Source organism: Oncorhynchus kisutch, linkage group LG3 (assembly GCF_002021735.2).
Source record: "Oncorhynchus kisutch isolate 150728-3 linkage group LG3, Okis_V2, whole genome shotgun sequence".
NCBI classification, from domain to species: Eukaryota; Metazoa; Chordata; class Actinopteri; order Salmoniformes; family Salmonidae; genus Oncorhynchus; species Oncorhynchus kisutch.
In genome coordinates this window covers 22,702,981-22,724,660 of record NC_034176.2, presented here as the reverse complement: position 1 = coordinate 22,724,660, position 21,680 = coordinate 22,702,981, and the positions used below count along the sequence as shown (strand labels likewise).

The 21,680-nt window shown below is 43.9% G+C and overlaps 3 protein-coding genes across 3 annotated transcripts in view; 1 reads left to right on the top strand and 2 right to left on the bottom strand.

Annotated features, from left to right (window-relative positions):
* LOC109878069 (ral guanine nucleotide dissociation stimulator) overlaps window positions 1–6,209 on the bottom strand; it is a 28,764-nt gene extending 22,555 nt beyond the window's left edge. The window contains exon 1 of the mRNA XM_020470314.2: window positions 5,905–6,209. Coding sequence (XP_020325903.1) covers window positions 5,905–5,925 — 21 coding nt within the window. The 5' untranslated portion in view covers window positions 5,926–6,209. The remainder of the gene's footprint in view (window positions 1–5,904) is intronic.
* A 405-nt stretch (window positions 6,210–6,614) lies between these two features.
* ptgesl (prostaglandin E synthase 2-like) lies at window positions 6,615–14,596 on the top strand. Its single transcript, XM_020470281.2, has 7 exons — window positions 6,615–6,934; window positions 7,162–7,350; window positions 7,478–7,533; window positions 7,612–7,764; window positions 12,403–12,603; window positions 12,746–12,863; window positions 13,013–14,596. Exons 1-7 carry the CDS (start codon window positions 6,647–6,649, stop codon window positions 13,166–13,168), a joined length of 1,161 nt encoding a protein of 386 aa, XP_020325870.1. The 5' UTR covers window positions 6,615–6,646; the 3' UTR covers window positions 13,169–14,596.
* A 4,706-nt stretch (window positions 14,597–19,302) lies between these two features.
* On the bottom strand, window positions 19,303–21,680 carry LOC116362052 (nucleoporin GLE1-like). Its single transcript, XM_031816359.1, has 3 exons — window positions 21,405–21,680; window positions 20,970–21,186; window positions 19,303–19,889 (listed from the first exon to the last, which is right to left on the bottom strand). Exons 1-3 carry the CDS (start codon window positions 21,678–21,680, stop codon window positions 19,882–19,884), a joined length of 501 nt encoding a protein of 166 aa, XP_031672219.1. The 3' UTR covers window positions 19,303–19,881.

The window sequence follows — 21,680 nt, the reverse complement described above, 5'->3', positions numbered from 1 at the left end:
TAATGCCCAAGCTACCCTCTCTAGTAGCTCACTAGGACTTCAAACAGAGAGCTGAACTCAAATGAATGACAGACATGATACTGCATTTAGGTCACACAGCTTTTAGCTCAAATGGCTAAAGACTAAAGTCGCTTTTTACAAGATTAGACAAATAAGTTGTTTCTCCCATGAAAGAAGCATGTATAGACTTGGTACATTTTGATTTAAAACACATGGTTTCATAATTTACAAGAGTGATTCACAGTAGCTGTTGTGAAATGTAAGTTTCAAAAGCATCTACATGTAGTACTAGCGTACAATGCTCATTCAGAGAAGTGAGAAGAGACCAATTTGTAATCTAAACCAAATCAAACCCTAATTCGTAGATTGGGTGCAATTTAACATTGGCTATAGGTAGACAGATAAGTGGGCAGTGAAACAAGTATGTGTCCTCTATGTTCAATAGAACGAGGGTTGAGACACTGCAAACTGTTTTCAGATGCACTTCCTGCATAATGTAGAATAGTTGTTGTCAGGGAAACTGTAAGACAAATATGTCCCCTCATAGGGCTAAATCGTGTGGCCAATGCGATGGCTGCATGCATGCGAGTCTTGCCTCACTCCCACAGCCAGGACAGGAAGCTTGGTTGTGGCATAGGCTACACATCCACTTCCTGTGGACAAAGGCAGGACAGGGTGGTACACAGCACACTCAGAACCCCCACCATGCAGACAACACGGTGAGTCTTGTTCTGCTTAAAAGTATAATAGTCAATGCCACCGGACATCATCTATTCGTTATTAATAACATCGTCTTTGCTCTCCAATGTCAGCATGTTGTAAACACAAAATGTCTTTGGTGATATCCAAATCGTTTTATGGAACTTCCATGTCGGCTACTAGTTAGCCAGACTAGATAAAAGGGATAGTTACTAACAGGACCCAAACTGTAGTTGGCCAACCTTCTTGATAGCCACTCTAGCACTGGTGGGATACAATGGGATTTGCCAAATGTCTTGCAAAACAAACCGCTTTCCAAATGTCACTCTTTTGTTGGGTCTTTTGCCCATTCATCAGCAAAGATAAAAACAGCATATGCTCGCCATACCTGTGCATCCCTACTTCCTGGTCACCTGTGTGCCAATATACATGTGACCAATGACCCAACATATAGTGTCGTCTAGTGTACAAATTACGTGGAATATACAAAGACAAAAACTATGGACAACATAACACACAACAACCACATAAAGTGCATTCGGAAAGTATTCAGATCCCTTTACCTTTTTCAAATGTTGTTATGTTACAGCCTTGTTCTAAAATTGATTAAATTGTTTTTTCCCCCTCATTCATCAATCTACACACAATACCCCATAATGACAAAGCAATTTTTTTTAAATAAAAAAATTTAAACGGAAATATCAGATTTCCATAAGTATTCATATTCTCCCATTCTTCTCTGAAGATCCTCTCAAGCTCTGTCAGGTTGGATGGGGAGCGTAACTGCAAAGCTATTTTCAGGTCTCTCCAGAGATGTTTGATCGGGTTCAAGTTCGGTCTCTGGCTGGGCCACTCAAGGACATTCAAAGAGTTGTCCCGAAGTCACTCCTGTGTTGTCTTGGCTGTGTGCTTAGGGTCATTGTCCTGTTGGAAGGTGAACATTCACCCCAGTCTGAGGTCTTGGGTGCTCTGGAGCAGGTTTTCATCAAGGATCTCTCTGTATTTTGCTCCGTTCATTTTTCCCTGACTAGTCTCCCAGTCCCTGCCGCTGAAAAACATCCCCACTGCATGATGCTGCCACCACCATGCCTCACCGGAGGGATGGTGCCAGGTTCCCTCCATATGTGATGCTTAGCATTCAGGCCAAAGAGTTCAATCTTGGTTTCATCAGACCAGAGAATCCTGAGATGGTTGTCCTTCTGGAAGGTTCTCCCATCTCCACAGAGGAAATCTGGAGCACTGTCAGAGTGAACATCGGGTTCTTGGTCACCTCCCTGACAAAGGCCCTTCTCCCCCAATTGCTCAGTTTGGCCGGGCAGCCAGCTCTAGGAAGAGTCTTGGTGGTTCCAAACCTCTTCCATTTAAGAATGATGGAGGCCACTGTGTCCTTGGGGACCTTCAATGCTGCAGAATGTCTGTCAACTGTGGGACCTTATATAGACAGGTGTGTGCCTTGCCAAATCATGTCTAATCAATATAATTTACCACAGGTGAACTCCAATGAAGTTGTAGAAACATCTCCAGGATGATCAATGGAAACAGGATACACCTGAGCTCAATTTCGAGTCTCATAACAAAGGGTGTCACGCCCTGACCGTAGATATCTCTGTTTTCTATATATTGTGGTTAGGTCAGGGTGTGACTAGGGTGGGTACTCTAGGTTTTTGTATGTCTAGGGTTTTTGTATGTCTAGGGGTTTTGCATGTCTATGTTGGCCTGATATGGTTCCCAATCAGAGACAGCTGTTTATCGTTGTCTCTGATTGGGGATCATATTTAGGTAGGCCTTTTTCCCACTTTCTGGTTTGGGATCTTGACTTATGTATAGTTGCCTGTCAGCACTCTATTGTATAGATTCACGTTTTGTTTGTTATTTTATTAGTTTGTTCAGTGTTCATTATTTTAATAAAGAGAATGTACTCATACCACGCTGCAACTTGGTCTCCTTCATACGATGAACGTGACAGATGTTCCCACCAAAAATGGACCAAGCAGAGTATTCAGGAGGAATGGACCTGGGAGGAGATCCTGGATGGAGCAGGACTTTGGACGCAGGCCGGGGAGTATCGCCGACCTAAGGAGGAGATAGAGGCAGCGAAAGCGGAACGGCGACGATAATAGCTCAATGGAACAAGCACGAGAGGCAACCCCAATAATTTTTTGGGGGGGGGGCACATGAAGCAGTTGAGAGCGCTGCAGAGCGGGCGTGCTGAGGTGAGTGTCATCAGCCCGGTGTCACCTGTACCGGTCCCACGCATCAGGTCTCCAGTGCGCATTCATAGCCCAGTGCGTCCTGTGCTAGCTTCCCGCACTTGGCGGGCTGGAGTGAGCATCTAGTCAGGAAGGGTGGTGCCTCCTCTCCGCACTCGCCCTGAGGTACGTGTCATCAGCCCGGTGCCACCTCTACCGGTCCCACGCATCAGATCTCCAGTGTGCCTCCACAGTCCAGTATGTCCTGTGCCTCCTCCCCGCACTCGCCCTGAGGTGCGTGTCATCAGCCCGGTGCCACCTGTACCGGTCTCACGCATCAGGTCTCCAGTGTGCATCCACAGTCCAGTACGTCCTGTGCCTCTTCCCCACACTCGTCCTGAGATGCGTGTCATTAGCCCGGTGCCACCTGTACCAGTCCCATGCATCAGACCTCCAGTGCGCCTCCACAGTCCAGAGCTTCCGGCGACAATTCCCAGTCCAGAGCCTTCGGCGACAGTTCCCAGTCCGGAGCCTCCGGCGACGGTCCCCAGTCCGGGGTCTCCAGCGACGGTTCCCAGTTCCATGGTCCGGTTCCTCCGACAACGATCCATGGTCCAGTTCCACAGAAGCGGAGGGATCAGTGTAGGGAGCGGGGACTGCGTCCAGAAACAGAGCCGCCACCGAGGGTAGATGCCCATCCGGACCCTCCCCTATAGGTTCAGGTTTGCGGCCGGGAGTCCGCACCTTTGGGGGGGGGAGGGTACTGTCAAGCCCTGACCTTAGATATCTCTGTTTTCTATATATTTTGGTTAGGTCAGGGTATGACTAGGGTGGGTACTCTAGGTTTTTGTATGTCTAGGGGTTTTGTATGTCTATGTTGGCCTGATATGGTTCCCAATCAGAGACAGCTGTTTATCATTGTCTTGGGGCGGCAGGGTAGCCTAGTGGTTAGAGTCTTGGACTAGTAACCGAAAAGTTGCAAGTTCAAATCCCAGAGCTGACAAGGTACAAATCTGTCATTCTGCCCCTGAACAGGCAGTTAATGCACTGTTCCTAGGCCATCATTGAAAATAAGAATTTGTTCTTATTTAAATATTTTTCTTATATTTAGGCAGGCCTTTTTCCCACGTTCTGGTTTGGGATCTTGACTATGTGTAGTTGCCTGTAGTTGTCTGCCTTCATACGACAAACGTGACAAAGGGTCTGAATACTTGTGTAAATAATGTATGTCTGTTTTTTAGTTTTTTTATACATTTGCTAAAATTTAAAGAAACTGTTTTTGCTTTGTCATTATGGGGCATTGTGTTTGATGAAAAAATAGATATATTTAATCAATTTTAGAATAAGGCTGTAATGTAACAAAATGTGGAAAAAGTCAAGGGGTCTGAATGCACTGCAAGTAGGCTGAAATGGCTCCTACAGTGGTAATGGCATAGCCTTTATACTATTGGAACAATGACAGCTTGCAAAGTAAGTTTACACACAAAGGCATTGTATCATAACTTAACTCACATTACAACTCGTTCTGATGATTAAAGGGCAGGGCCAAAAAGATATAGAATGATTATAAGGAGCCTCTTCTGCATTGTGCACAGAAAACTAAGGCGTGTGATTTAAAATAAATCACAGATTCCTGTCACATTCCATAAAGAAGAAGGAGCCATATGTGTGCAGTGAGGCCAGCCTATTAGAGAGGAGGTCTGCTTTTTTCTATTCAGAATCAGAAATGAGCTCATATGCCACATCAAAACTGCTTAAAGTCATACAACAATGAAGAGAAAATGCATGAAGAAGATCAATCGTCTACAGTTTTGAAGTCAGGGAAGGAGAAAGACCGAGATCGAAAATGAACAGAGCCATCATTTCATGCCTTTTTAGGCATGTTTCTTAATATTCAACCCCCCACCCCCCCACCAGACACAGACAGACACACACAAGCACACAGACACGTGGACATAAAAAACAACTTTGTGAGGCAGTTCATGATAGGTTTATGTACAAAGGAAAACCTGTGTTCCAGGAGTGACGCAGAGAGCAACATCCTGCAAAACCTCTCCCTGCCTGAAAACTCATGGTCAACAGGTGATGTTACCATGGTAACCCCAGATATTGCCTCTCACATATGTATAATATATCAAAATCCAGAGAGAGCAAACAAGTCCATTTCAAAAGCTGTTGGAGAGTTTGTTGTTTTTGGGGGAGGCTTTCTTTGCATTCTTTATAGCCCAAGAGCTGAGTTTAACAATGGGAGGTCACCCTCCCTCAGACGCTGAAGGCCGGAGGGCCTGATCCAAAAAGGATATTTCCTAGAGAACTTCACTTCCTTGCCAAGAATATCATTGTGTTTATTGTTAATTCTTATCAATGCACAGCCTATTATAAAAACAATAGAGATTTAAATATTCAGCGTCATGCCCTTTATCTTTTAATCAGAAAAGTGTTCATGTGTGTATGTCATTAAATGTGAAGGCAGTCTACACAGGGGCCTTTGATGGAAACACACAGACAGATAAACACACATGATGAAGACATTGGAAATGCAAAGAGACTCCAGAAAGTGTTGTAGAGAGAGAGAAAGAGAGAAAGCATGAGTGTGTGTGAGTGAGTGAGAGAGATACAGAGAGAGAGAGAGATTATGTGTATCACATTCAGACCATATCTAATGAAACTGACTTACAGATGCTGTTGCAATGATGGATGTGAGATAGATGTTTATTCATGCACCAACGATGAGGGGATGATATTTCACCTTCAGCATAGTAGACCATAGGGAGAATTATCTACACATCCAATAAATGCATAAACATACTTGGGGTCTTGGGCATGCTGACAAATTACTATTCGCATGCATTCAGATTAGGGGTTTATTCAGTGAGGTTTCAGATGAAAATAATCCACCATGATCAAAATCATAATATGATGTATTATTTATTATGTGTGTCGACGCAACACTACAACACCGTGACAGCTAGTGCACCTCACATAATGAACGTTACCCCAGGTGACTGTAGTATACCTGTTTTTCCAGCATTATCATCCTCTCAATTTCATGACCTTCTTCAAATGTCTTCTCGTGCACGTTCAGAATAGATTCTCATTTCTTCTGTACCGGCATCCAGCATTTTGATTATCCACAGTTCGTGTACCAAATCAGCGATTGGTATCCTTGTGGAAATGTCCTCAGTGAGTTCAGCACCACCTTGAGTTGATATATAGTACGATACTGTAATAGTTTATTCAGATATTAGTCTAAACTTCACAATCCATTGCAATCGCTCAGCATTTAATTTCTAGGTCATCCTCTATCTTCATTCTCAAACCTCCCCCTGCAACCACGGGGGGCGTGCAATGCGCATTGGTCTGATTTTAACAATTTCATGATGCCATTTCTTTCTTTGGAATTGTTCATTTAATCCAGCCCCAGTAGTAATACAAACACTAGTCATATAATGCATGATCCTATCATTTTACGTTGGTGTACATCGCATCAAGCAGTGATGCGTTATGTCGACTGATGCTCAAAATAAACTTTTAAGAAAAGATTATTTACAGCTGTGCGACTAAATCTTTCAAATCCAGCTCGTAACCAGCCAATAAAAATTTTGAATTTACAGTATGAGTTAGCTCAAGCGTATAGAAAGTGTTCGCTCTTGAACATCCCACCAAAACGCATTACCAAGAGCGAAAATTCTGCGTTGATACGATGTACTAGAACAAGTCCCAACGCACAGAATTGTGGGAATTTATGTAAAATTAAGATGGCAGCCGCCTGTGCGAGAACTCTCGGTAAGGTCGGCTGGCACATTTTGGAGTCTCCACCATGTCGTGCTGGGAATATTGCCTCCCTGATTCCAAGGGTCCCGCTACATGGATCGAGCAGGGCCTACAGAACAGGTGGTGCAGGATTCCGTTCCAAACTGCTCTTCAGCACACCTCTGCGCGGTGGCAGGGTCCTGGGGTGTGCGTTCCTGTTTGGAGGGGGGCTTGGCTTGTATCAAACAATAAAGCTCTCCGTCCAACATCACCTTGCTGAAGAAGATGTCAAGGTAATAATACTTGGCAAGAATATTAATGTGAAAAATATTTTCGTTACTGGCCATGTATACTTGAAGCACAGTAATCTTATGTTTGTCAGCTAACAACCTCTGGTGTACTTTTGTCAAGTAGCTTGCCCAATGTTACATCCTCAAATGTGCCACATTTTTCGTTGTAAATGTATATGTAACGTTAATGAATGAAATGTACTTTTAACTGACATCCCTGTCTTTCTCAGCCTTCTGTTGGTGGCCTGAAGTTGACCTTGTATCAGTACAAGACCTGCCCGTTCTGCAGTAAAGTGCGAGCTTTCCTAGACTACCATGGGCTTCCATATGAGATTGTGGAGGTCAACCCCGTTATGAGGAAGGAAATCAAGTGGTCAACTTACAGAAAAGTGCCAATTGTGATGGTGAATGATGATGTGGTAAGAGGGGACACAGTCACTCTGCATGACTTGGTATTATAGTTACAACATACAGGTGTGTATGGGATGATGGGAAAACTTGTCAGGTGTTCTCTCTCTCTCCCCTTCTGTGCTCTTGACTCATCAGCAACTGAATGACTCCTCATTAATAATCAGTGCCTTGAAGACACGGTTGATGAGCAAGTAAGTAACTTCCTCTATGAAAAGTGTTCTTGTGTTTTCTTTACATGAAGTGGTCTGATTTCTCCATCTCCCCCTCAGGGATAAAACCATCTCAGAAATTCTGTGCTGTTACCCAGAGATGAAGGCCGTCAATGAGAAGGGGAAAGAGGTGATCGAGTTCAACAACAAGTACTGGGTGATGGTGAATGAAGCTGAAGGTCAGACGATGTACCCCGAGAAAGATTCCAGAAAGTAGGTGAACACATTGGGTGCCAAATTACTGCTGACCATATAATGACCAAAAACCATTCCGTGCATGGGTCATTCATGAAAATACATGCATGTCTGTCCAAATCTCTCTAAAGGTGTACATACATCACTACTCTTTTTAGATTATGATATTGCTTCTTCCAGTTACAGATAGGCCTGCGCCCATCAAGAAACTGACTGTTAGCACTACCAAATCCCCATGGATAGATTAATTAAAAAACTATGGCTGAGAGGGATAAGGCATAGGAAATAAGTCTTCCAACTCCGCAGATTGGCAAACATACAGTAAATTGAGATCACTAAACAAAAAGGAGAAAATATACCATGGAACAAAGATGATAGGTAAAAGCTCTGGAGTACCTTAAATGAAATTCTTGGGTAAAAAAAGCAAACTTGGCTCCGTCCTTCATTGAGGCAGATGGCTTGTTCATAACAAAACCCTTTGATATATTCACTTGACCAGATTAGCAAATTTAGGCATCACATGCAAACAACAAACGCTGAGTCTTCATATTCATGCATAACAGACCAAATAATGAAAGACAAGCAGTGTAGCAGAGGTGAACAAAGTTGTTGCTGTAGCAGAGGTGAACAAAGTTGTTGCTGTAGCAGAGGTGAACAAAGTTGTTGGTATCCATAAATAAGGACAAGCATCCTGGTACCGACAACCTGGATTGTAAATTGCTGAAGTTGGTAGCAGAATACATTGGGACTCCTATTTGCTACATCTTCCGTTTAAGTCTAGATGACGGTGTGTGCCCTCGGGCCTGGAGGGAGGCAAAGGTCATTCCGCTGCCCAAGAATGGCAAAGCACCCTTTAATGGTTCAAACAGCTGACCAATCAGCCTGTTACCGGTGCTTAGCAAACTTTTGGAAAAATCATGTTTAACCAAATACAATGTTATTTTACAGAAAAACAATTAAGACTTTCAGCATGCTTATAGGGAAGGGCACCTAATAACATGCCCGGCACTGACAAATGACTGATGATTCGCTGAAAGAAATTAATAAAAAGATTGTGGGAGCTGTTTTGTTAAATTTCAGTGCAGCTTTTGATATCATTGATCATAACCTATTGCTGAATACTGAGGTGTTATGGATTTTCATTGACTGAGTTACCTATTTACACTGAACAAAAATATAAACGCAAGATATAAAGTGTTGGTCCCATGTTTCCTGAGCTGAAATAAAAGCTGCCTGAAATGTTCCATATGCACAAAAAGCTTATTTCTCAGAAATGGTGTGCACATTTGTTTACATCCCTGTTAGTGAGCATTTCTCATTTGCCAAGATAATCAATCCACCTGCCACACCGCAGGTGTGGCATATCAAGAAGCTGATTAAACAGCATGATCATTACACAGGTGCTTCGGTGGGGACAATAAAACGTCACTAAAATGTGCAGTTTTGTCACACAACACTACATATGTTTCAAGTTGAGGGAGCACTCAATTGGCATGCTGACTGCAGGAATATCCTCCACAGATGTTGCCAGAGAATTTAATGTTAATTTCTCTACCATAAGCCGCCTCCAACGTCTTTTTAGAAAATTTGGCAGTACTTCTAACAGGCCTCACCGCCGCAGATCACCTGTACCCACACCAGCCCAGGACCTCCACATCTGACTTTTTTTTACCTGCGGGATCATCTGAGACCAGCCACCCGGACAGCTAATTAAACGGGGGGTTTGCACAACTGAAGAATTTCTGCACAAACTGTCATAAACAGTCTCTGGGAAGCTCATCTGCATGCTCGTTGTCCTCACCAGGGTCTTGACCTGATTGCAGTTCGGCATCGTAACCGACTTCAGTGGGCAAATGCTCTTCACGGATGAATCCCGGTTTCAACTGTACCGGGCAGATGGCAGACAGCGTGTAGGGTGTTGTGTGGCTGACTGTTTGCTGATGTCAACATTATGAACAGAGCGCCCCATGGTGGGGTTATAGTATGGGCAGGCATAAGCTACGGACAATGAACACAATTGCATTTTATCAATGGCAATCTGAATGCACAGTTACCGTTATGAGATCCTGAGGCCCACTGTCGTGCCATTCATCCTCCTCCAACACCTTATGTTTCAGCATGATAATGCACTGTCCTATGTCGCAAGGACCTGTACACAATTCCTGGTGGCTGAAGATGTCCCATTTCTTCCATGGCCTGCATACTCACCAGACATATCACTCATTGAGCATGTTTGGGATGCTCTGGATCAACGTGTACGACATCGTGTTCCAGTTCCCGCCAATATCCAGCAACTTCACACAGCCATTGAAAGGAGTGGGACAACATTCAGCAGCCTGATCAACTCTATTTGAATGAGATGTAAACTGCAGCTCAGTAAATTCTTAGAAATGGTTGCATATTGTGTTTATTTTTATTCAGTGTATTAATGGATGTCTAATGGAATTCGGTTGAGGGGTGTACCAAATTTTTCCTAATGACCTTCCACTGACCTTTGAATAAAGCCTGTGTCTATGTATGCTGATGACTCAACTGTGTACAAGTCAGCTACGACAGTCAAATAAATAACTGACACCCTTAACATAGAGCTCCAGTCAGTTTTAGAATTGGTAACTAGCAATTGACTGGTACTAAATATAAGAAAAACTAAAAGCACCGTTTTTGGGACAAATCACTCAAGCCTAAACCTCATCTAGATCGATTACTGAATGTGTTGATTCGGCAAGTTGAAGAGACTAACCTTCTGGGTGTAACACTAGATGGCAAGCTGGCATGGTCAAAACATATACTATAGACTCAATGGTTGCTAAAATGGGAAGAAATCTGTTCATGATAAGGTATTGCTCTGCTTTCTTGACATCTAAATCAACCAGACAGGTCCCACAGGCCCTAGTTTTGTCACAGCTGGACTACTGCCCAGTGGTGCAGCAAATAAGGACATTGCAGTGGGTCCAGAACAGAGCAGCGTGTATTGCACTTACTGTAGATGTACACAGAGGGAGAATGTCAGTGGTATGTATTCATGTCAATCTCTCCTGGCTCAAAGTTGAGAGATTTGACTGCATCACAATTGGTCTTTGTGCGAGGTGTTGATGGTTTAAATGTACTGAACTGTCTGCACATAGTTCAGACACTCAACGGTGCCACACAAGACATGCAGCCAGAGGTCTCTTCACAGTTCCCAGGTCCAGAACAGAGGCAGTGAAACACAGTATTAAGTAGAGCCATGACTACATGGAAGTCTCTGCCACCCCAGGTAACTCAAGCTAGCAATAAAAAACGATTTTTTAAAAACAGATAAAAGATCTTATGTTTGCGAAGGGGACTGTCAAGACAGACATTTGTATATACAGAAGTATGTGGACATCCCTTCAAATTAGTAGATTGGGCTATTTTAGCCACACCTGTTGCTGACAGATGTATAAAATCGAGCACACAGCTATGCAATCTCCATAGACAAACATTATCAGTAGAATGGCCTTACTGAAGAGCTCAGTGACTAACAATGTGGCACCGTCATCGGATGCCACCTCTCCAACAAGTCAGTTTGTCAAATTTCCAACCAGATAGAGCTGCCCTGGTCAATTGTAAGTGCTGTTATTGTGAAGTGGAAACATCTAGGAGCAACACCAGTTCAGCTGCGAAGTGGTAGGACACACAAACTCAGACAATGGGACCGTCAAGTGCTGACGCGCTTGACACAAACTGTCTCTCCTCGGTTGCAACACTCACTACCGAGTTGCAAACTGCTTTTGGAAGCAACGTCAACACAATAACTGTTCGTCGGGAGCTTCATGAAATGGGTTTCCATGACCGAGCAGCTGCACACAAGCATAAGATTACCATATGCAATGCCAAGCGTCGGCTGGAGTAGTGTAAAGCTTGCTACCATTGGTCTCTGGAGCAGTGGAAACGTGTTCTGGCATGTCCGACAGACGAATCTGGGTTTGGCAGATGCCAGGAGAATGCTACCTGCCCCAATGCATGGTGCCAACTGTAAAGTTTGGTGGAGGAGGAATAATGGGCTGGGGTTGTTTTTTTCATGGTTCAGGTTAGGCCCCTTTTGTTCCAGTGAAGGGAAATCTTAATGCTACATTATACAATGACATTCTAGGGGATTTTGTGCTTCCAACTTTGTGGCAACAGTTTGGGGAAGGCCCTTTTTCCTGTTTCAGCATAATGCCCCCATGCACAAAGTGAAGTCCATACAGAAATGATTTGGCAAGAACTGTGTGGAAGAACTTGACTGGCCTGCACAGAGCACTCAACCCTATCGAACGTCGACTGCAAGCCTGGCCTAATCGCCCAACATCAGTACCCAATCTCACTAATGCTCGTGGCTGAATGGAAGCAAGTCCCTGCTGTAATGTTCTATCATCTAGTGGAAATCACAGAAGAGTGGAGGCTGTTATAGCAGCAAAGGGGGACCAACTCCATATTAATGCCCATGATTTTGTAATGAGATATTTGATGAGCAGGTGTCCACATACTTATGGTCATGTAGTGTATTTTGTATTGTGTTATGTATTTTACTTGTTTTGTTTCCTGTTTGAATCCCAGGAAGAGTAGTAATTGGGGATGCTAATATAATACATGTCAAGCATCAGTTAGGCTTAAATGTCTCTGTTAAATCTCTTTCCCTTCAAACTGCTTTAGGGAGGAGATCAAATGGCGTAAGTGGGCAGATGATTGGCTGGTGCACCTGATCTCGCCCAATGTTTACCGGACCACTGGAGAGGCCCTGGCCTCCTTTGACTATATCGTCCGTGAGGGCAAGTTTGGCACTTATGAGGGATTCTTTGCAAAGTATGTTGGAGCAGCTGCCATGTTTGTCATCTCAAAAAGACTGAAAAGTAGGTGGGTGCCCCAATAAAAAATTTAAAAAAGATGATCTGTTCTAAGGTTTTGTAAATAGTTCTTGAATAAGTGGATTTTTCTGAATAACCAGCCAATGTTTGGTGATGAGCTCTGTTCTATATTAAACCCCTCTGTCCTGCAGACACAACCTGCAGGATGACGTGAGACAGGATCTGTACAAAGCAGTCAATGAGTGGGTGGTGGCCATTGGCAAGAAGAGGAAGTTCATGGGTGGAGACCAGCCCAATCTGGCTGACCTGGTAAGAGCACCACATGTCATGTGAAGTATTATCTTAGACTTCTATAACTTGTTTTGCTGATGAGACTTTTGTTTGTCTTTTTGTTTACTATAGACAAATAGTAAACAGGAAGTGTTTGCTAATTATGTCCACGACTCTTCTCTCTGCAGGCAGTGTATGGGATCCTGAGAGTGATGGAGGGTCTTGAGGCCTGGGATGACATGATGGAGAACACCAAGGTGAAGAGCTGGTACAGACGAATGGAGAAAGCTACAAAAAGCCACAAGGGCCAAACTGACACTGCTCTAAATATTGACCAGCAATAGGAGATCTGATTGAATAGCACTTCCAGCCCTCACTTAATCAGGAGATGTGAAGAGTTATTGCATTAAGGAGAGATGGGTGAAAAAAATGCTATACATTTGTCATAAGGCTCTTGTCCTCCTGATGCAATTCACAGAAATTGACTTCTCTAGCTAATATGGATTAGGCAAAAGGCCAACCTCTTGATTTATTTCCTGTGAAAATGCACCCAAATGATCTATGTTAATTTGCTTGAATAAACTTGCAGCAGCAAGCCGTTTAGTTGTAGATCCTTGATTACTGTGGCATTCTGTCTACCTGGTGTCAAGGCTGCAGTAACATGTGCACTGAGTATACTAAACATTAAGAACACCTGCTCTTTCCATGAGTCTGACCAGGTGGAAGCTATGAACCTTATTGTCACTTAATAAATCCACTTCAGTGGGGAGGAGACAGGTTAAAGAATTGTTAAGCCTTGGGACAATTCAGGCATGGATTGTGTATTTTTTATTTTACCTTTATTTAACTAGGCAAGTCAGTTAAGAACAAATTCTTATTTTCAATGACGGCCTAGGAACAGTGGGTTAACTGCCTGTTCAGGGGCAGAATGACAGATTTGTACCTTGTCAGCTCGGGGGTTTGAACTTGCAACTTTCCGGTTACTAGTCCAACTCTCTAACCACTAGGCTACCCTGTGTGCCATTCAGAGGGTGAATGGGCAAGACAAAATATTTAAGTGCCTTTGAATGGTAGAAGGTGCCAGGCGCACCGGTTTGTGTCAAGAACTGCAACACTGTTGGATTTTTCACACTCAACAGTTTCCTGTGTATATCAAGAATGATTCACCACCCAACTTGACACAACTGAGGTCGACATGGGCCAGCATCCCTGTGGAACTCTTTCGGCACCTTGTAGTGTCCATGTCCCGGCGAATTGAGGCCATTTTGAGGGCTTAAGGGGAGACGACATTAGATGTTCCTAATGTTTGGTATAGTCAGTGTATATAACATAAGTAAAACCAAATTAGCAGCTTTACATTTACATTGCATCTGTGTAAACATTGTCAAATACCTCCTACACACAGTCTTAGCATTTTGGATTACATTTTTTCGCCCCCATTCTGTTTTCCAATATACTTGAAGGTTCAAATGATTGCACGAGCTAACATGACTTAGTTTAATTAGCTACATCTGATAATCAGTATATTATTTTCCTCAGGGTTTGAATTCCCCTAAAAAAAAAAGCGCAGTAATCCTGTTTCAAGATTCTCTTTCATCTGTTAACTTCTTGACTGATGCTAATTGTTCCTCATTGTTGTTCTTGAGGGTTCCAGTCATAGCCAGATTAATTACATTCTCATTCTTATCAACTATGCAGGGTGTAAGAAGTGAAATGATTGTTATAATTTGGCAGCATCCATTGGACAAAGTGGTACCGAGACTCCTAACAAATTTAAAAACACCCCAATGATGTTCATACATGTAAAAATGTTCAATAAAAATGAGTAAACTGATAATGTATCATGTTCTCATTCAGGAACACTACATTGTTCTATTTTGCAAGATATGGCTATAACATTTCATACTTTACAAGTTACACAAGTATTCCCTAGAATTATTATACACTATAAAAACATGAGCAAATTGCATGTCTATGAACAAATGTTTGTGGATTACCTTCCCTTATCTACAACAACACTGACAATATGACTTGAACAGTGGATGTCATGATAGTTACTGGTTCTAAAAGTAAATCAACAAATAAGAACCGAAAGACAAGATAAAGGAAGTCACATTCTCAAAACCTTAAGGGACAGAAATCCATCCAATAAAAATACCCCATAGGTTGAAATTTACAAGTAATGCACCTCAGCCACACTCAAGGTACTAAACGACATCATAACCGCCATCGATAAAAGACAGTACTGTGCAGCCGTCTTCATCGACCTCGCCAAGGCTTTCGACTCTGTCAATCACCATATTCTTATCGGCAGACTCAGTAGCCTCGGTTTTTCGGATGACTGCCTTGCCTGGTTCACCAATTACTTTGCAGACAGAGTTCAGTGTGTCAAATCGGAGGGCATGCTGTCCGGTCCTCTGGCAGTCTCTATGGGGGTGCCACAGGGTTCAATTCTCGGGCCGACTCTTTTCTCTGTGTATATCAATGATGTTGCTCTTGCTGCGGGCGATTCCCTGATCCACCTCTACGCAGACGACACCATTCTATATACTTTCGGCCCGTCTCTGGACACTGTGCTATCTAACCTCCAAACAAGCTTCAATGCCATACAACACTCCTTCCGTGGCCTCCAACTGCTCTTAAACGCTAGTAAGACCAAATGCATGCTTTTCAACCGGTCGCTGCCTGCACCTGCATGCCCGACTAGCATCACCACCCTGGATGGTTCCGACCTAGAATATGTGGACGTCTATAAGTACCTAGGTGTCTGGCTAGACCGCAAACTCTCCTTCCAGACTCATATCAAACATCTCCAATCGAAAATCAAATCAAGAGTCGGCTTTCTATTCCGCAACAAAGCCTCCTTCACTCAAGCCGCCAAGCTTACCCTAGTAAAACTGACTATCCTACCGATTCTCGACTTCGGCGATGTCATCTACAAAATGGCTTCCAACACTCTACTCAGCAAACTGGATGCAGTCTATCACAGTGCCATCCGTTTTGTCACTAAAGCACCTTATACTACCCACCACTGCGACTTGTATGCTCTAGTCGGCTGGCCCTCGCTACATATTCGTCGCCAGACCCACTGGCTCCAGGTCATCTACAAGTCTATGCTAGGTAAAGCTCCGCCTTATCTCAGCTCACTGGTCACGATGGCAACACCCATCCGTAGCACGCGCTCCAGCAGGTGTATCTCACTGATCATCCCTAAAGCCAACACCTCATTTGGCCGCCTTTCGTTCCAGTACTCTGCTGCCTGTGACTGGAACGAATTGCAAAAATCGCTGAAGTTGGAGACTTTTATCTCCCTCACCAACTTCAAACATCAGCTATCTGAGCAGCTAACCGATCGCTGCAGCTGTACATAGTCTATTGGTAAATAGCCCACCCTTTTCACCTACCTCATCCCCGTACTGTTTCTATTTATTTACTTTTCTGCTCTTCTGCACACCAATATCTCTACCTGTACATGACCATCTGATCTTTTATCACTCCAGTGTTAATCTGCAAAATTGTAATTATTTGCCTACCTCCTCATGCCTTTTGCACACATTGTATATAGACCCCCCCTTCGTTTTCTACTGTGTTATTGACTTGTTAATTGTTTACTCCATGTGTAACTCTTTGTTGTATGCTCACACTGCTATGCTTTATCTTGGCCAGGTCGCAGTTGCAAATGAGAACTTGTTCTCAACTAGCCTACCTGGTTAAATAAAGGTGAAATAAAAAAAAAATAAAAAAAAAAATATGACTTTGGCGAACCCAAAGATTATCACTGCAGTGAATGAGAAAAGGGGAAAAAACCTTGAACCATACACAGCAAGAAGCCACATTAACTACCTTGAAAATGATCTTCTCAACAACGGTAAGGAACAATGACTCTGTAAATCTAGCACTAAGAATAACCATTTTATCCAATATTGCATTCATGATACTGGCCATGATATATGCAAATGTATTTTTGGCATACTATACAGTGCATTCGGAAAGTATTCAGACCCCTTGACTTTTTCCACATTTTGTTACGTTACAGCCTTATTCTAAAATAGATTAAATAAATAAAAACAAAGCAAATTTGAGGAAAACGCTACCCAAGTTCTACCAACACATTGACTGTAGCACTCACACTGAGAAAACACACCACTGCTACTCAGATTTTCAAAATGCCTACAAGGTCCTCCCCCATCCTCCCTTTGGCAAATCTGATCACGACTCAATTTTGCTCCTCCCTTCCTATAGGTAGAAACTCAAACAGGATGTACCCGTGCTAAGGACTATTCAACACTGGTCTGACCAATCGGAATCCACGCTTCAAGATTGTTTTGATCACGTAGACTGGGGTATGTTTCGGGTAGCCTCATAACCAGAAACTGTGGATAGAGGGCAGCAATCGCACAAAACTGAAAGTGCAAACAACCATATTTAACCATGGCAAGGTGACTGGGAATATGGCCGAATACAAACAGTGTAGTTATTCCCTCCGTAAGGCAATCAAATAGACAAAATGTCAGTATAGAGAAAGCGGAGTTGCAATTCAACGGCTCAGACACGTGACGTATGTGGCAGGGTCTACAGACTATCATGGACTACAAAGGGAAAACCAGCCACGTTGTGGACACCGACGTCTTGCTTCCAGACAAGCTAAACACCTTCGTCCACTTTGAGGATAACACTGCCACCGACACGGCCCGCTACCAAGGACTGTGGGCTCTCCTCCGTGGCCGACATGCGTAAGACATTTAAGCGTGTTAATCCTGTCAGCCCAGACAGAATCCCAAGCCGCGCCCTCAGATCATGCCCAGACCAGCTGGAGTGTTTACAGACATCTCTCCCTATCCCAGTCTGCTGTCTGCACTTGCTTCAAGATGTCCACCATTGTTCCTCTACCCAAGAAAGCAAAGGTAACTGAACTAAATGACTATCGCCCCGTAGCACTCACTTCTGTCATCATGAAGTACTTTGAGAGGCTACTTAAGGACCACCCCTCTACTTTACCTGACACCCTAGACTCACTTCAATTTGCTTACCGCCCCAATAGATACACAGACGATGCAATCGCCATTGCACTGCCCTATCCCATCTGGACAAAAATAATATCTATGTAAGAATGCTGTTCATCGACTCTAGCTCAGCATTCAATACCAGTACCCTCCAAGCTCATTATTAACTCGAGGCCCTGGGTCTGAACCTCGCCCTGTGCAACTGGATCCTGGACTTCCTGACAGGCCGCCCCCAGGTGGTAAAGGTAGAAAACACCTCCACTTTATTGATCCTCAACACAGGGGCCCCACAACTCCAACTCAATCAACAAGTTTGCAGACGAGAAAAGCAGTAAGCCTGACTACCAACAATGACGAGATAGTGGTGCGGTCGGCTCAATGCATCACCAGGGGCAAACTACCTTCTCTCCAGGACACCTACAGCACCCAATGTCAAAGGAAGGCCAAAAAGATCATAATGGACAACAACCTCCTGAGCCACTGCCTGTTCACCCCACTATCATCCAGATCGCGAGGTCAGTAGAGGTGCATCAAAACAGCTTCTATCGCAAGGCCATCACTAGGCGGCTTCCACCCAGTTACGTAACCCTGCACCTTAGAGGCTGCTGCCCTATGTATATAGACTTGAAATCACTGGCCACTTTAATAATGTTTCATATTTTTGCTTTACTCATCTCATACTGTATTCTATTCTACTGTATTTTGGTCTATGTCACTCCAACATTGCTCATCCTAATATTTATCTATTCCTTAATTCCATTATTTTACTTTTAGGTTTGTGTGTATTGTTGTGAATTGTTAAATATTACTGCACTGTTGGAGCTAGACCCGCAATAACACTACACCCACAATAACATCTGCTAAACATGTGTGACCAATCAAATTTGATTTGATTAAACATTAGGCACTGTATGGAAGACACATTGGATTGTAAAGAGACAAAACAGACCAATAGTCCTGTGTCTCCACCAGTTCAAATTCAAGGTCATATGAACTCACCACAAACTTCTCGGCCAGTTTTTAACTGACAAAGTCTGTGCCGTTATGCTGTTGGGATGCTGGGAGGTGGACACAGACTTCCCTCCAGACACCACCAATCGCCCAGACAACAGCTTGTCAATCTTGTCAAAAATGTCACTGAGCTTGGAACCTGGATATTTGACAAACATGCCGCAGACAATTTCAATCTCACATGTTAAAGCAATGTTTACCTTCTTTCACTGTACTACAGATATGAGTGTCATTATTTGTCTCTGATCCATATCCATAACCCACAGACGCACCTGAGATCTGGCTGACATTCTTACCTTATTTTTCTGAAACATAAAAAAAACTAAGCAATATCAATTTTGCCATTCATTTTTAATGCAGCTTTTAATGTGAAGGTGTATTGTGAAGGTGTATCATAAAGTGGGTACTGCATGTTCCTATTACGGCATTTCTTATTCATGCAGGATCAACCAACCTGAATATCCTTAGGGTTGTTCAGGCCTTCAAAAGACTGCGCACACTGGTTCGCTGAGGCCTGGAGCTCTTGGTACCACTGGTTAGCTGAGGCCTGGAGCTCTTGGTACCACTGGTTAGCTGAGACCTGGAGCTCTTGGTACCACTGGTTAGCTGAGGCCTGGAGCTCTTGGTACCACTGGTTAGCTGAGGCCTGGAGCTCTTGGTACCACTGGTTAGCTGAGGTCTGGAGCTCTTGGTACCACTGGTTAGCTGAGGCCTGGAGCTCTTGGTACCACTGGTTAGCTGAGGCCTGGAGCTCTTGGTACCACTGGTTAGCTGAGGCCTGGAGCTCTTGGTACCACTGGTTAGCTGAGGCCTGGAGCTCTTGGTACCACTGGTTAGCTGAGGCCTGGAGCTCTTGGTACCACTGGTTAGCTGAGGCCTGGAGCTCTTGGTACCACTGGTTAGCTGAGGCCTGGAGCTCTTGGTACCACTGGTTAGCTGAGGCCTGGAGCTCTTGGTACCACTGGTTAGCTGAGGCCTGGAGCTCTTGGTACCACTGGTTAGCTGAGGCCTGGAGCTCTTGGTACGACTCTGCTTGCTTTAGTCTACAGGCCTTTGGGAAGAAGAGAGCTTTTTATTTTATTTTACCCCTTTTTCCTCCCCAATTGCGTGATATCCAATTGGTAGTTACAATCTTGTACCATCACTGCAACTCCTGTATGGACTAGAGAGAGGCGGGAGAGGCGAAGGTCGAGATACACTGCTCGCTTAACCCGGAAGCCAGACGCACCAATGTGTCGGAGGAAACACCGTACAAGTGGTGACCAAAGTCAGCTTGCAGCAGTGGTGGAAAAAGTACCAATTGTCATACTTGAGTAAAAGTAAACATACCTTAATAGAAAATGACTCAAGTGAAAGGCACCCAGTAAAATCCTACTTGAGTAAAAGTATTTGGTTTTAAATATACTTAAGTATCAAAAGTAAAAGTATAAATAATTTCAAATTCCTTATATTAAGCAAATCAGGCGGCACCATTTCCTTGTTTTTTTTAAATTTACGGATAGCCAAGGACATGCTGCAACCCTCAGACATAATTTACAAATTAAGCATGTATTTAGTGAGTCTGCCACATCAGAGGCAGTAGGGACGACCAGCAATGTTCTCTTGATAATTGTGTGAATTAGATCATTTTTCTGTCCTGCTAAGCATTCAAAATGTAATGAGTACTTTTCGGTGTCAGGGAAAATGTATGGAGTAAAAAGTACATCATTTTCTTTAGGAATGTAATGAAGTAAAAGTTGAAAGTTGTCAAAAATATAAATAGTAAAGTAAAGTACAGGTACCCCAAAAAACTACTTAAGTAGTACTTTCAAGTATTTTTACATCACTGGCTTGCAGGCACCCGGCCCGCCACAAGGAGTCGCGACCCGACACCCGGCCGGCCAAACCCTCCCCTAACCCGGATGACGCTGGGCCAATTGTGCGCTGCCTCATGGGTCTCCTGGTAATGGCCGGCTGTGAGACAGCCTGGGATCAAACCAGGGTCTGTAGTGACGCCTTAGACCGCTGCAGCACTCGGCAGAACAGTGCTTTTAAACCGATTGTTCAATTCCTAACCTTTCACTCATTCGTATCCAAACTAAAACATTCCTGACTTTCCTTTTATCCATCCATTTATCCTCCCTCTCCTTACCCTTATTCCGTTCTTTCTCTTTGGCTGACAGAGCTACATTCTTCTTCTGCTCCTCCTGCTGGGCCTGCAGCTCTGACAACTTCCTGCGCTCCTCTTCCTCCCGCTGCTCCTTCCTCGTCACCTGGGCAGCAGCCTCTTGCAACATCCGGATCAGTGACCTCATCTCATGCAGTGCCCGCTCTGCCACCATCCTGTTCTCCACACTGGAGAACTCTCCCTACACAAGCACACAGCCACTTACACATATTGAGCAGAGTAGGCACATAAAACATCGCAACAATGGAGATGTTTACTTTCCCCCATACTCTGATGAAGAACCATGATGGAAGAGTTCCATCATTTGACATATGGTGCTATAATGTCTATTGAAAGTGCAATTTAGGCCATTCAAGACTCATTCTATTATAGATGAATGAAGAATAGGATCTCACTGACCTCAGCTGTTGTGCGCACCACCTCCGACACTTGGGAGCATAGATGGTTGACGCGGGTGCTATAGGATGTGAGACCAGGGGTCGGGTCTGATTGGGTGGGTGCGGCCAGCTCCAGGAGCTGATTGAGTTGCAGTATCTCTTCCTGGATGGCGTTGAGAGCGCGCAATCTCTCCCTACCCTCCAGTTGTCTCTGCTTCTCAAACTCCCCCTCCCGCAAACGCTGCTGCTCCTCCTCCCGCAGGCACAGGTTCAGGATCTGTGGAGGAGGATTTTCCAT

What these genes read in the sequence shown, in the direction of transcription:
- ptgesl (XM_020470281.2), top strand. Translation starts at nt 6,647, where the DNA reads ATGGCAGCCGCCTGTGCGAGAACTCTCGGTAAGGTCGGCTGGCACATT. An exon ending in TTGCTGAAGAAGATGTCAAG is followed by an intron (nt 6,935 to 7,161) that starts GTAATAATACTT and finishes TGTCTTTCTCAG; the next exon opens with CCTTCTGTTGGTGGCCTGAA. An exon ending in CCCGAGAAAGATTCCAGAAA is followed by an intron (nt 7,765 to 12,402) that starts GTAGGTGAACAC and finishes AAACTGCTTTAG; the next exon opens with GGAGGAGATCAAATGGCGTA.
- LOC116362052 (XM_031816359.1), bottom strand. Translation starts at nt 21,680, where the DNA reads ATGGAAAATCCTCCTCCACAGATCCTGAACCTGTGCCTGCGGGAGGAG. An exon ending in TGGTGCGCACAACAGCTGAG is followed by an intron (nt 21,187 to 21,404) that starts GTCAGTGAGATC and finishes GTGCTTGTGTAG; the next exon opens with GGAGAGTTCTCCAGTGTGGA.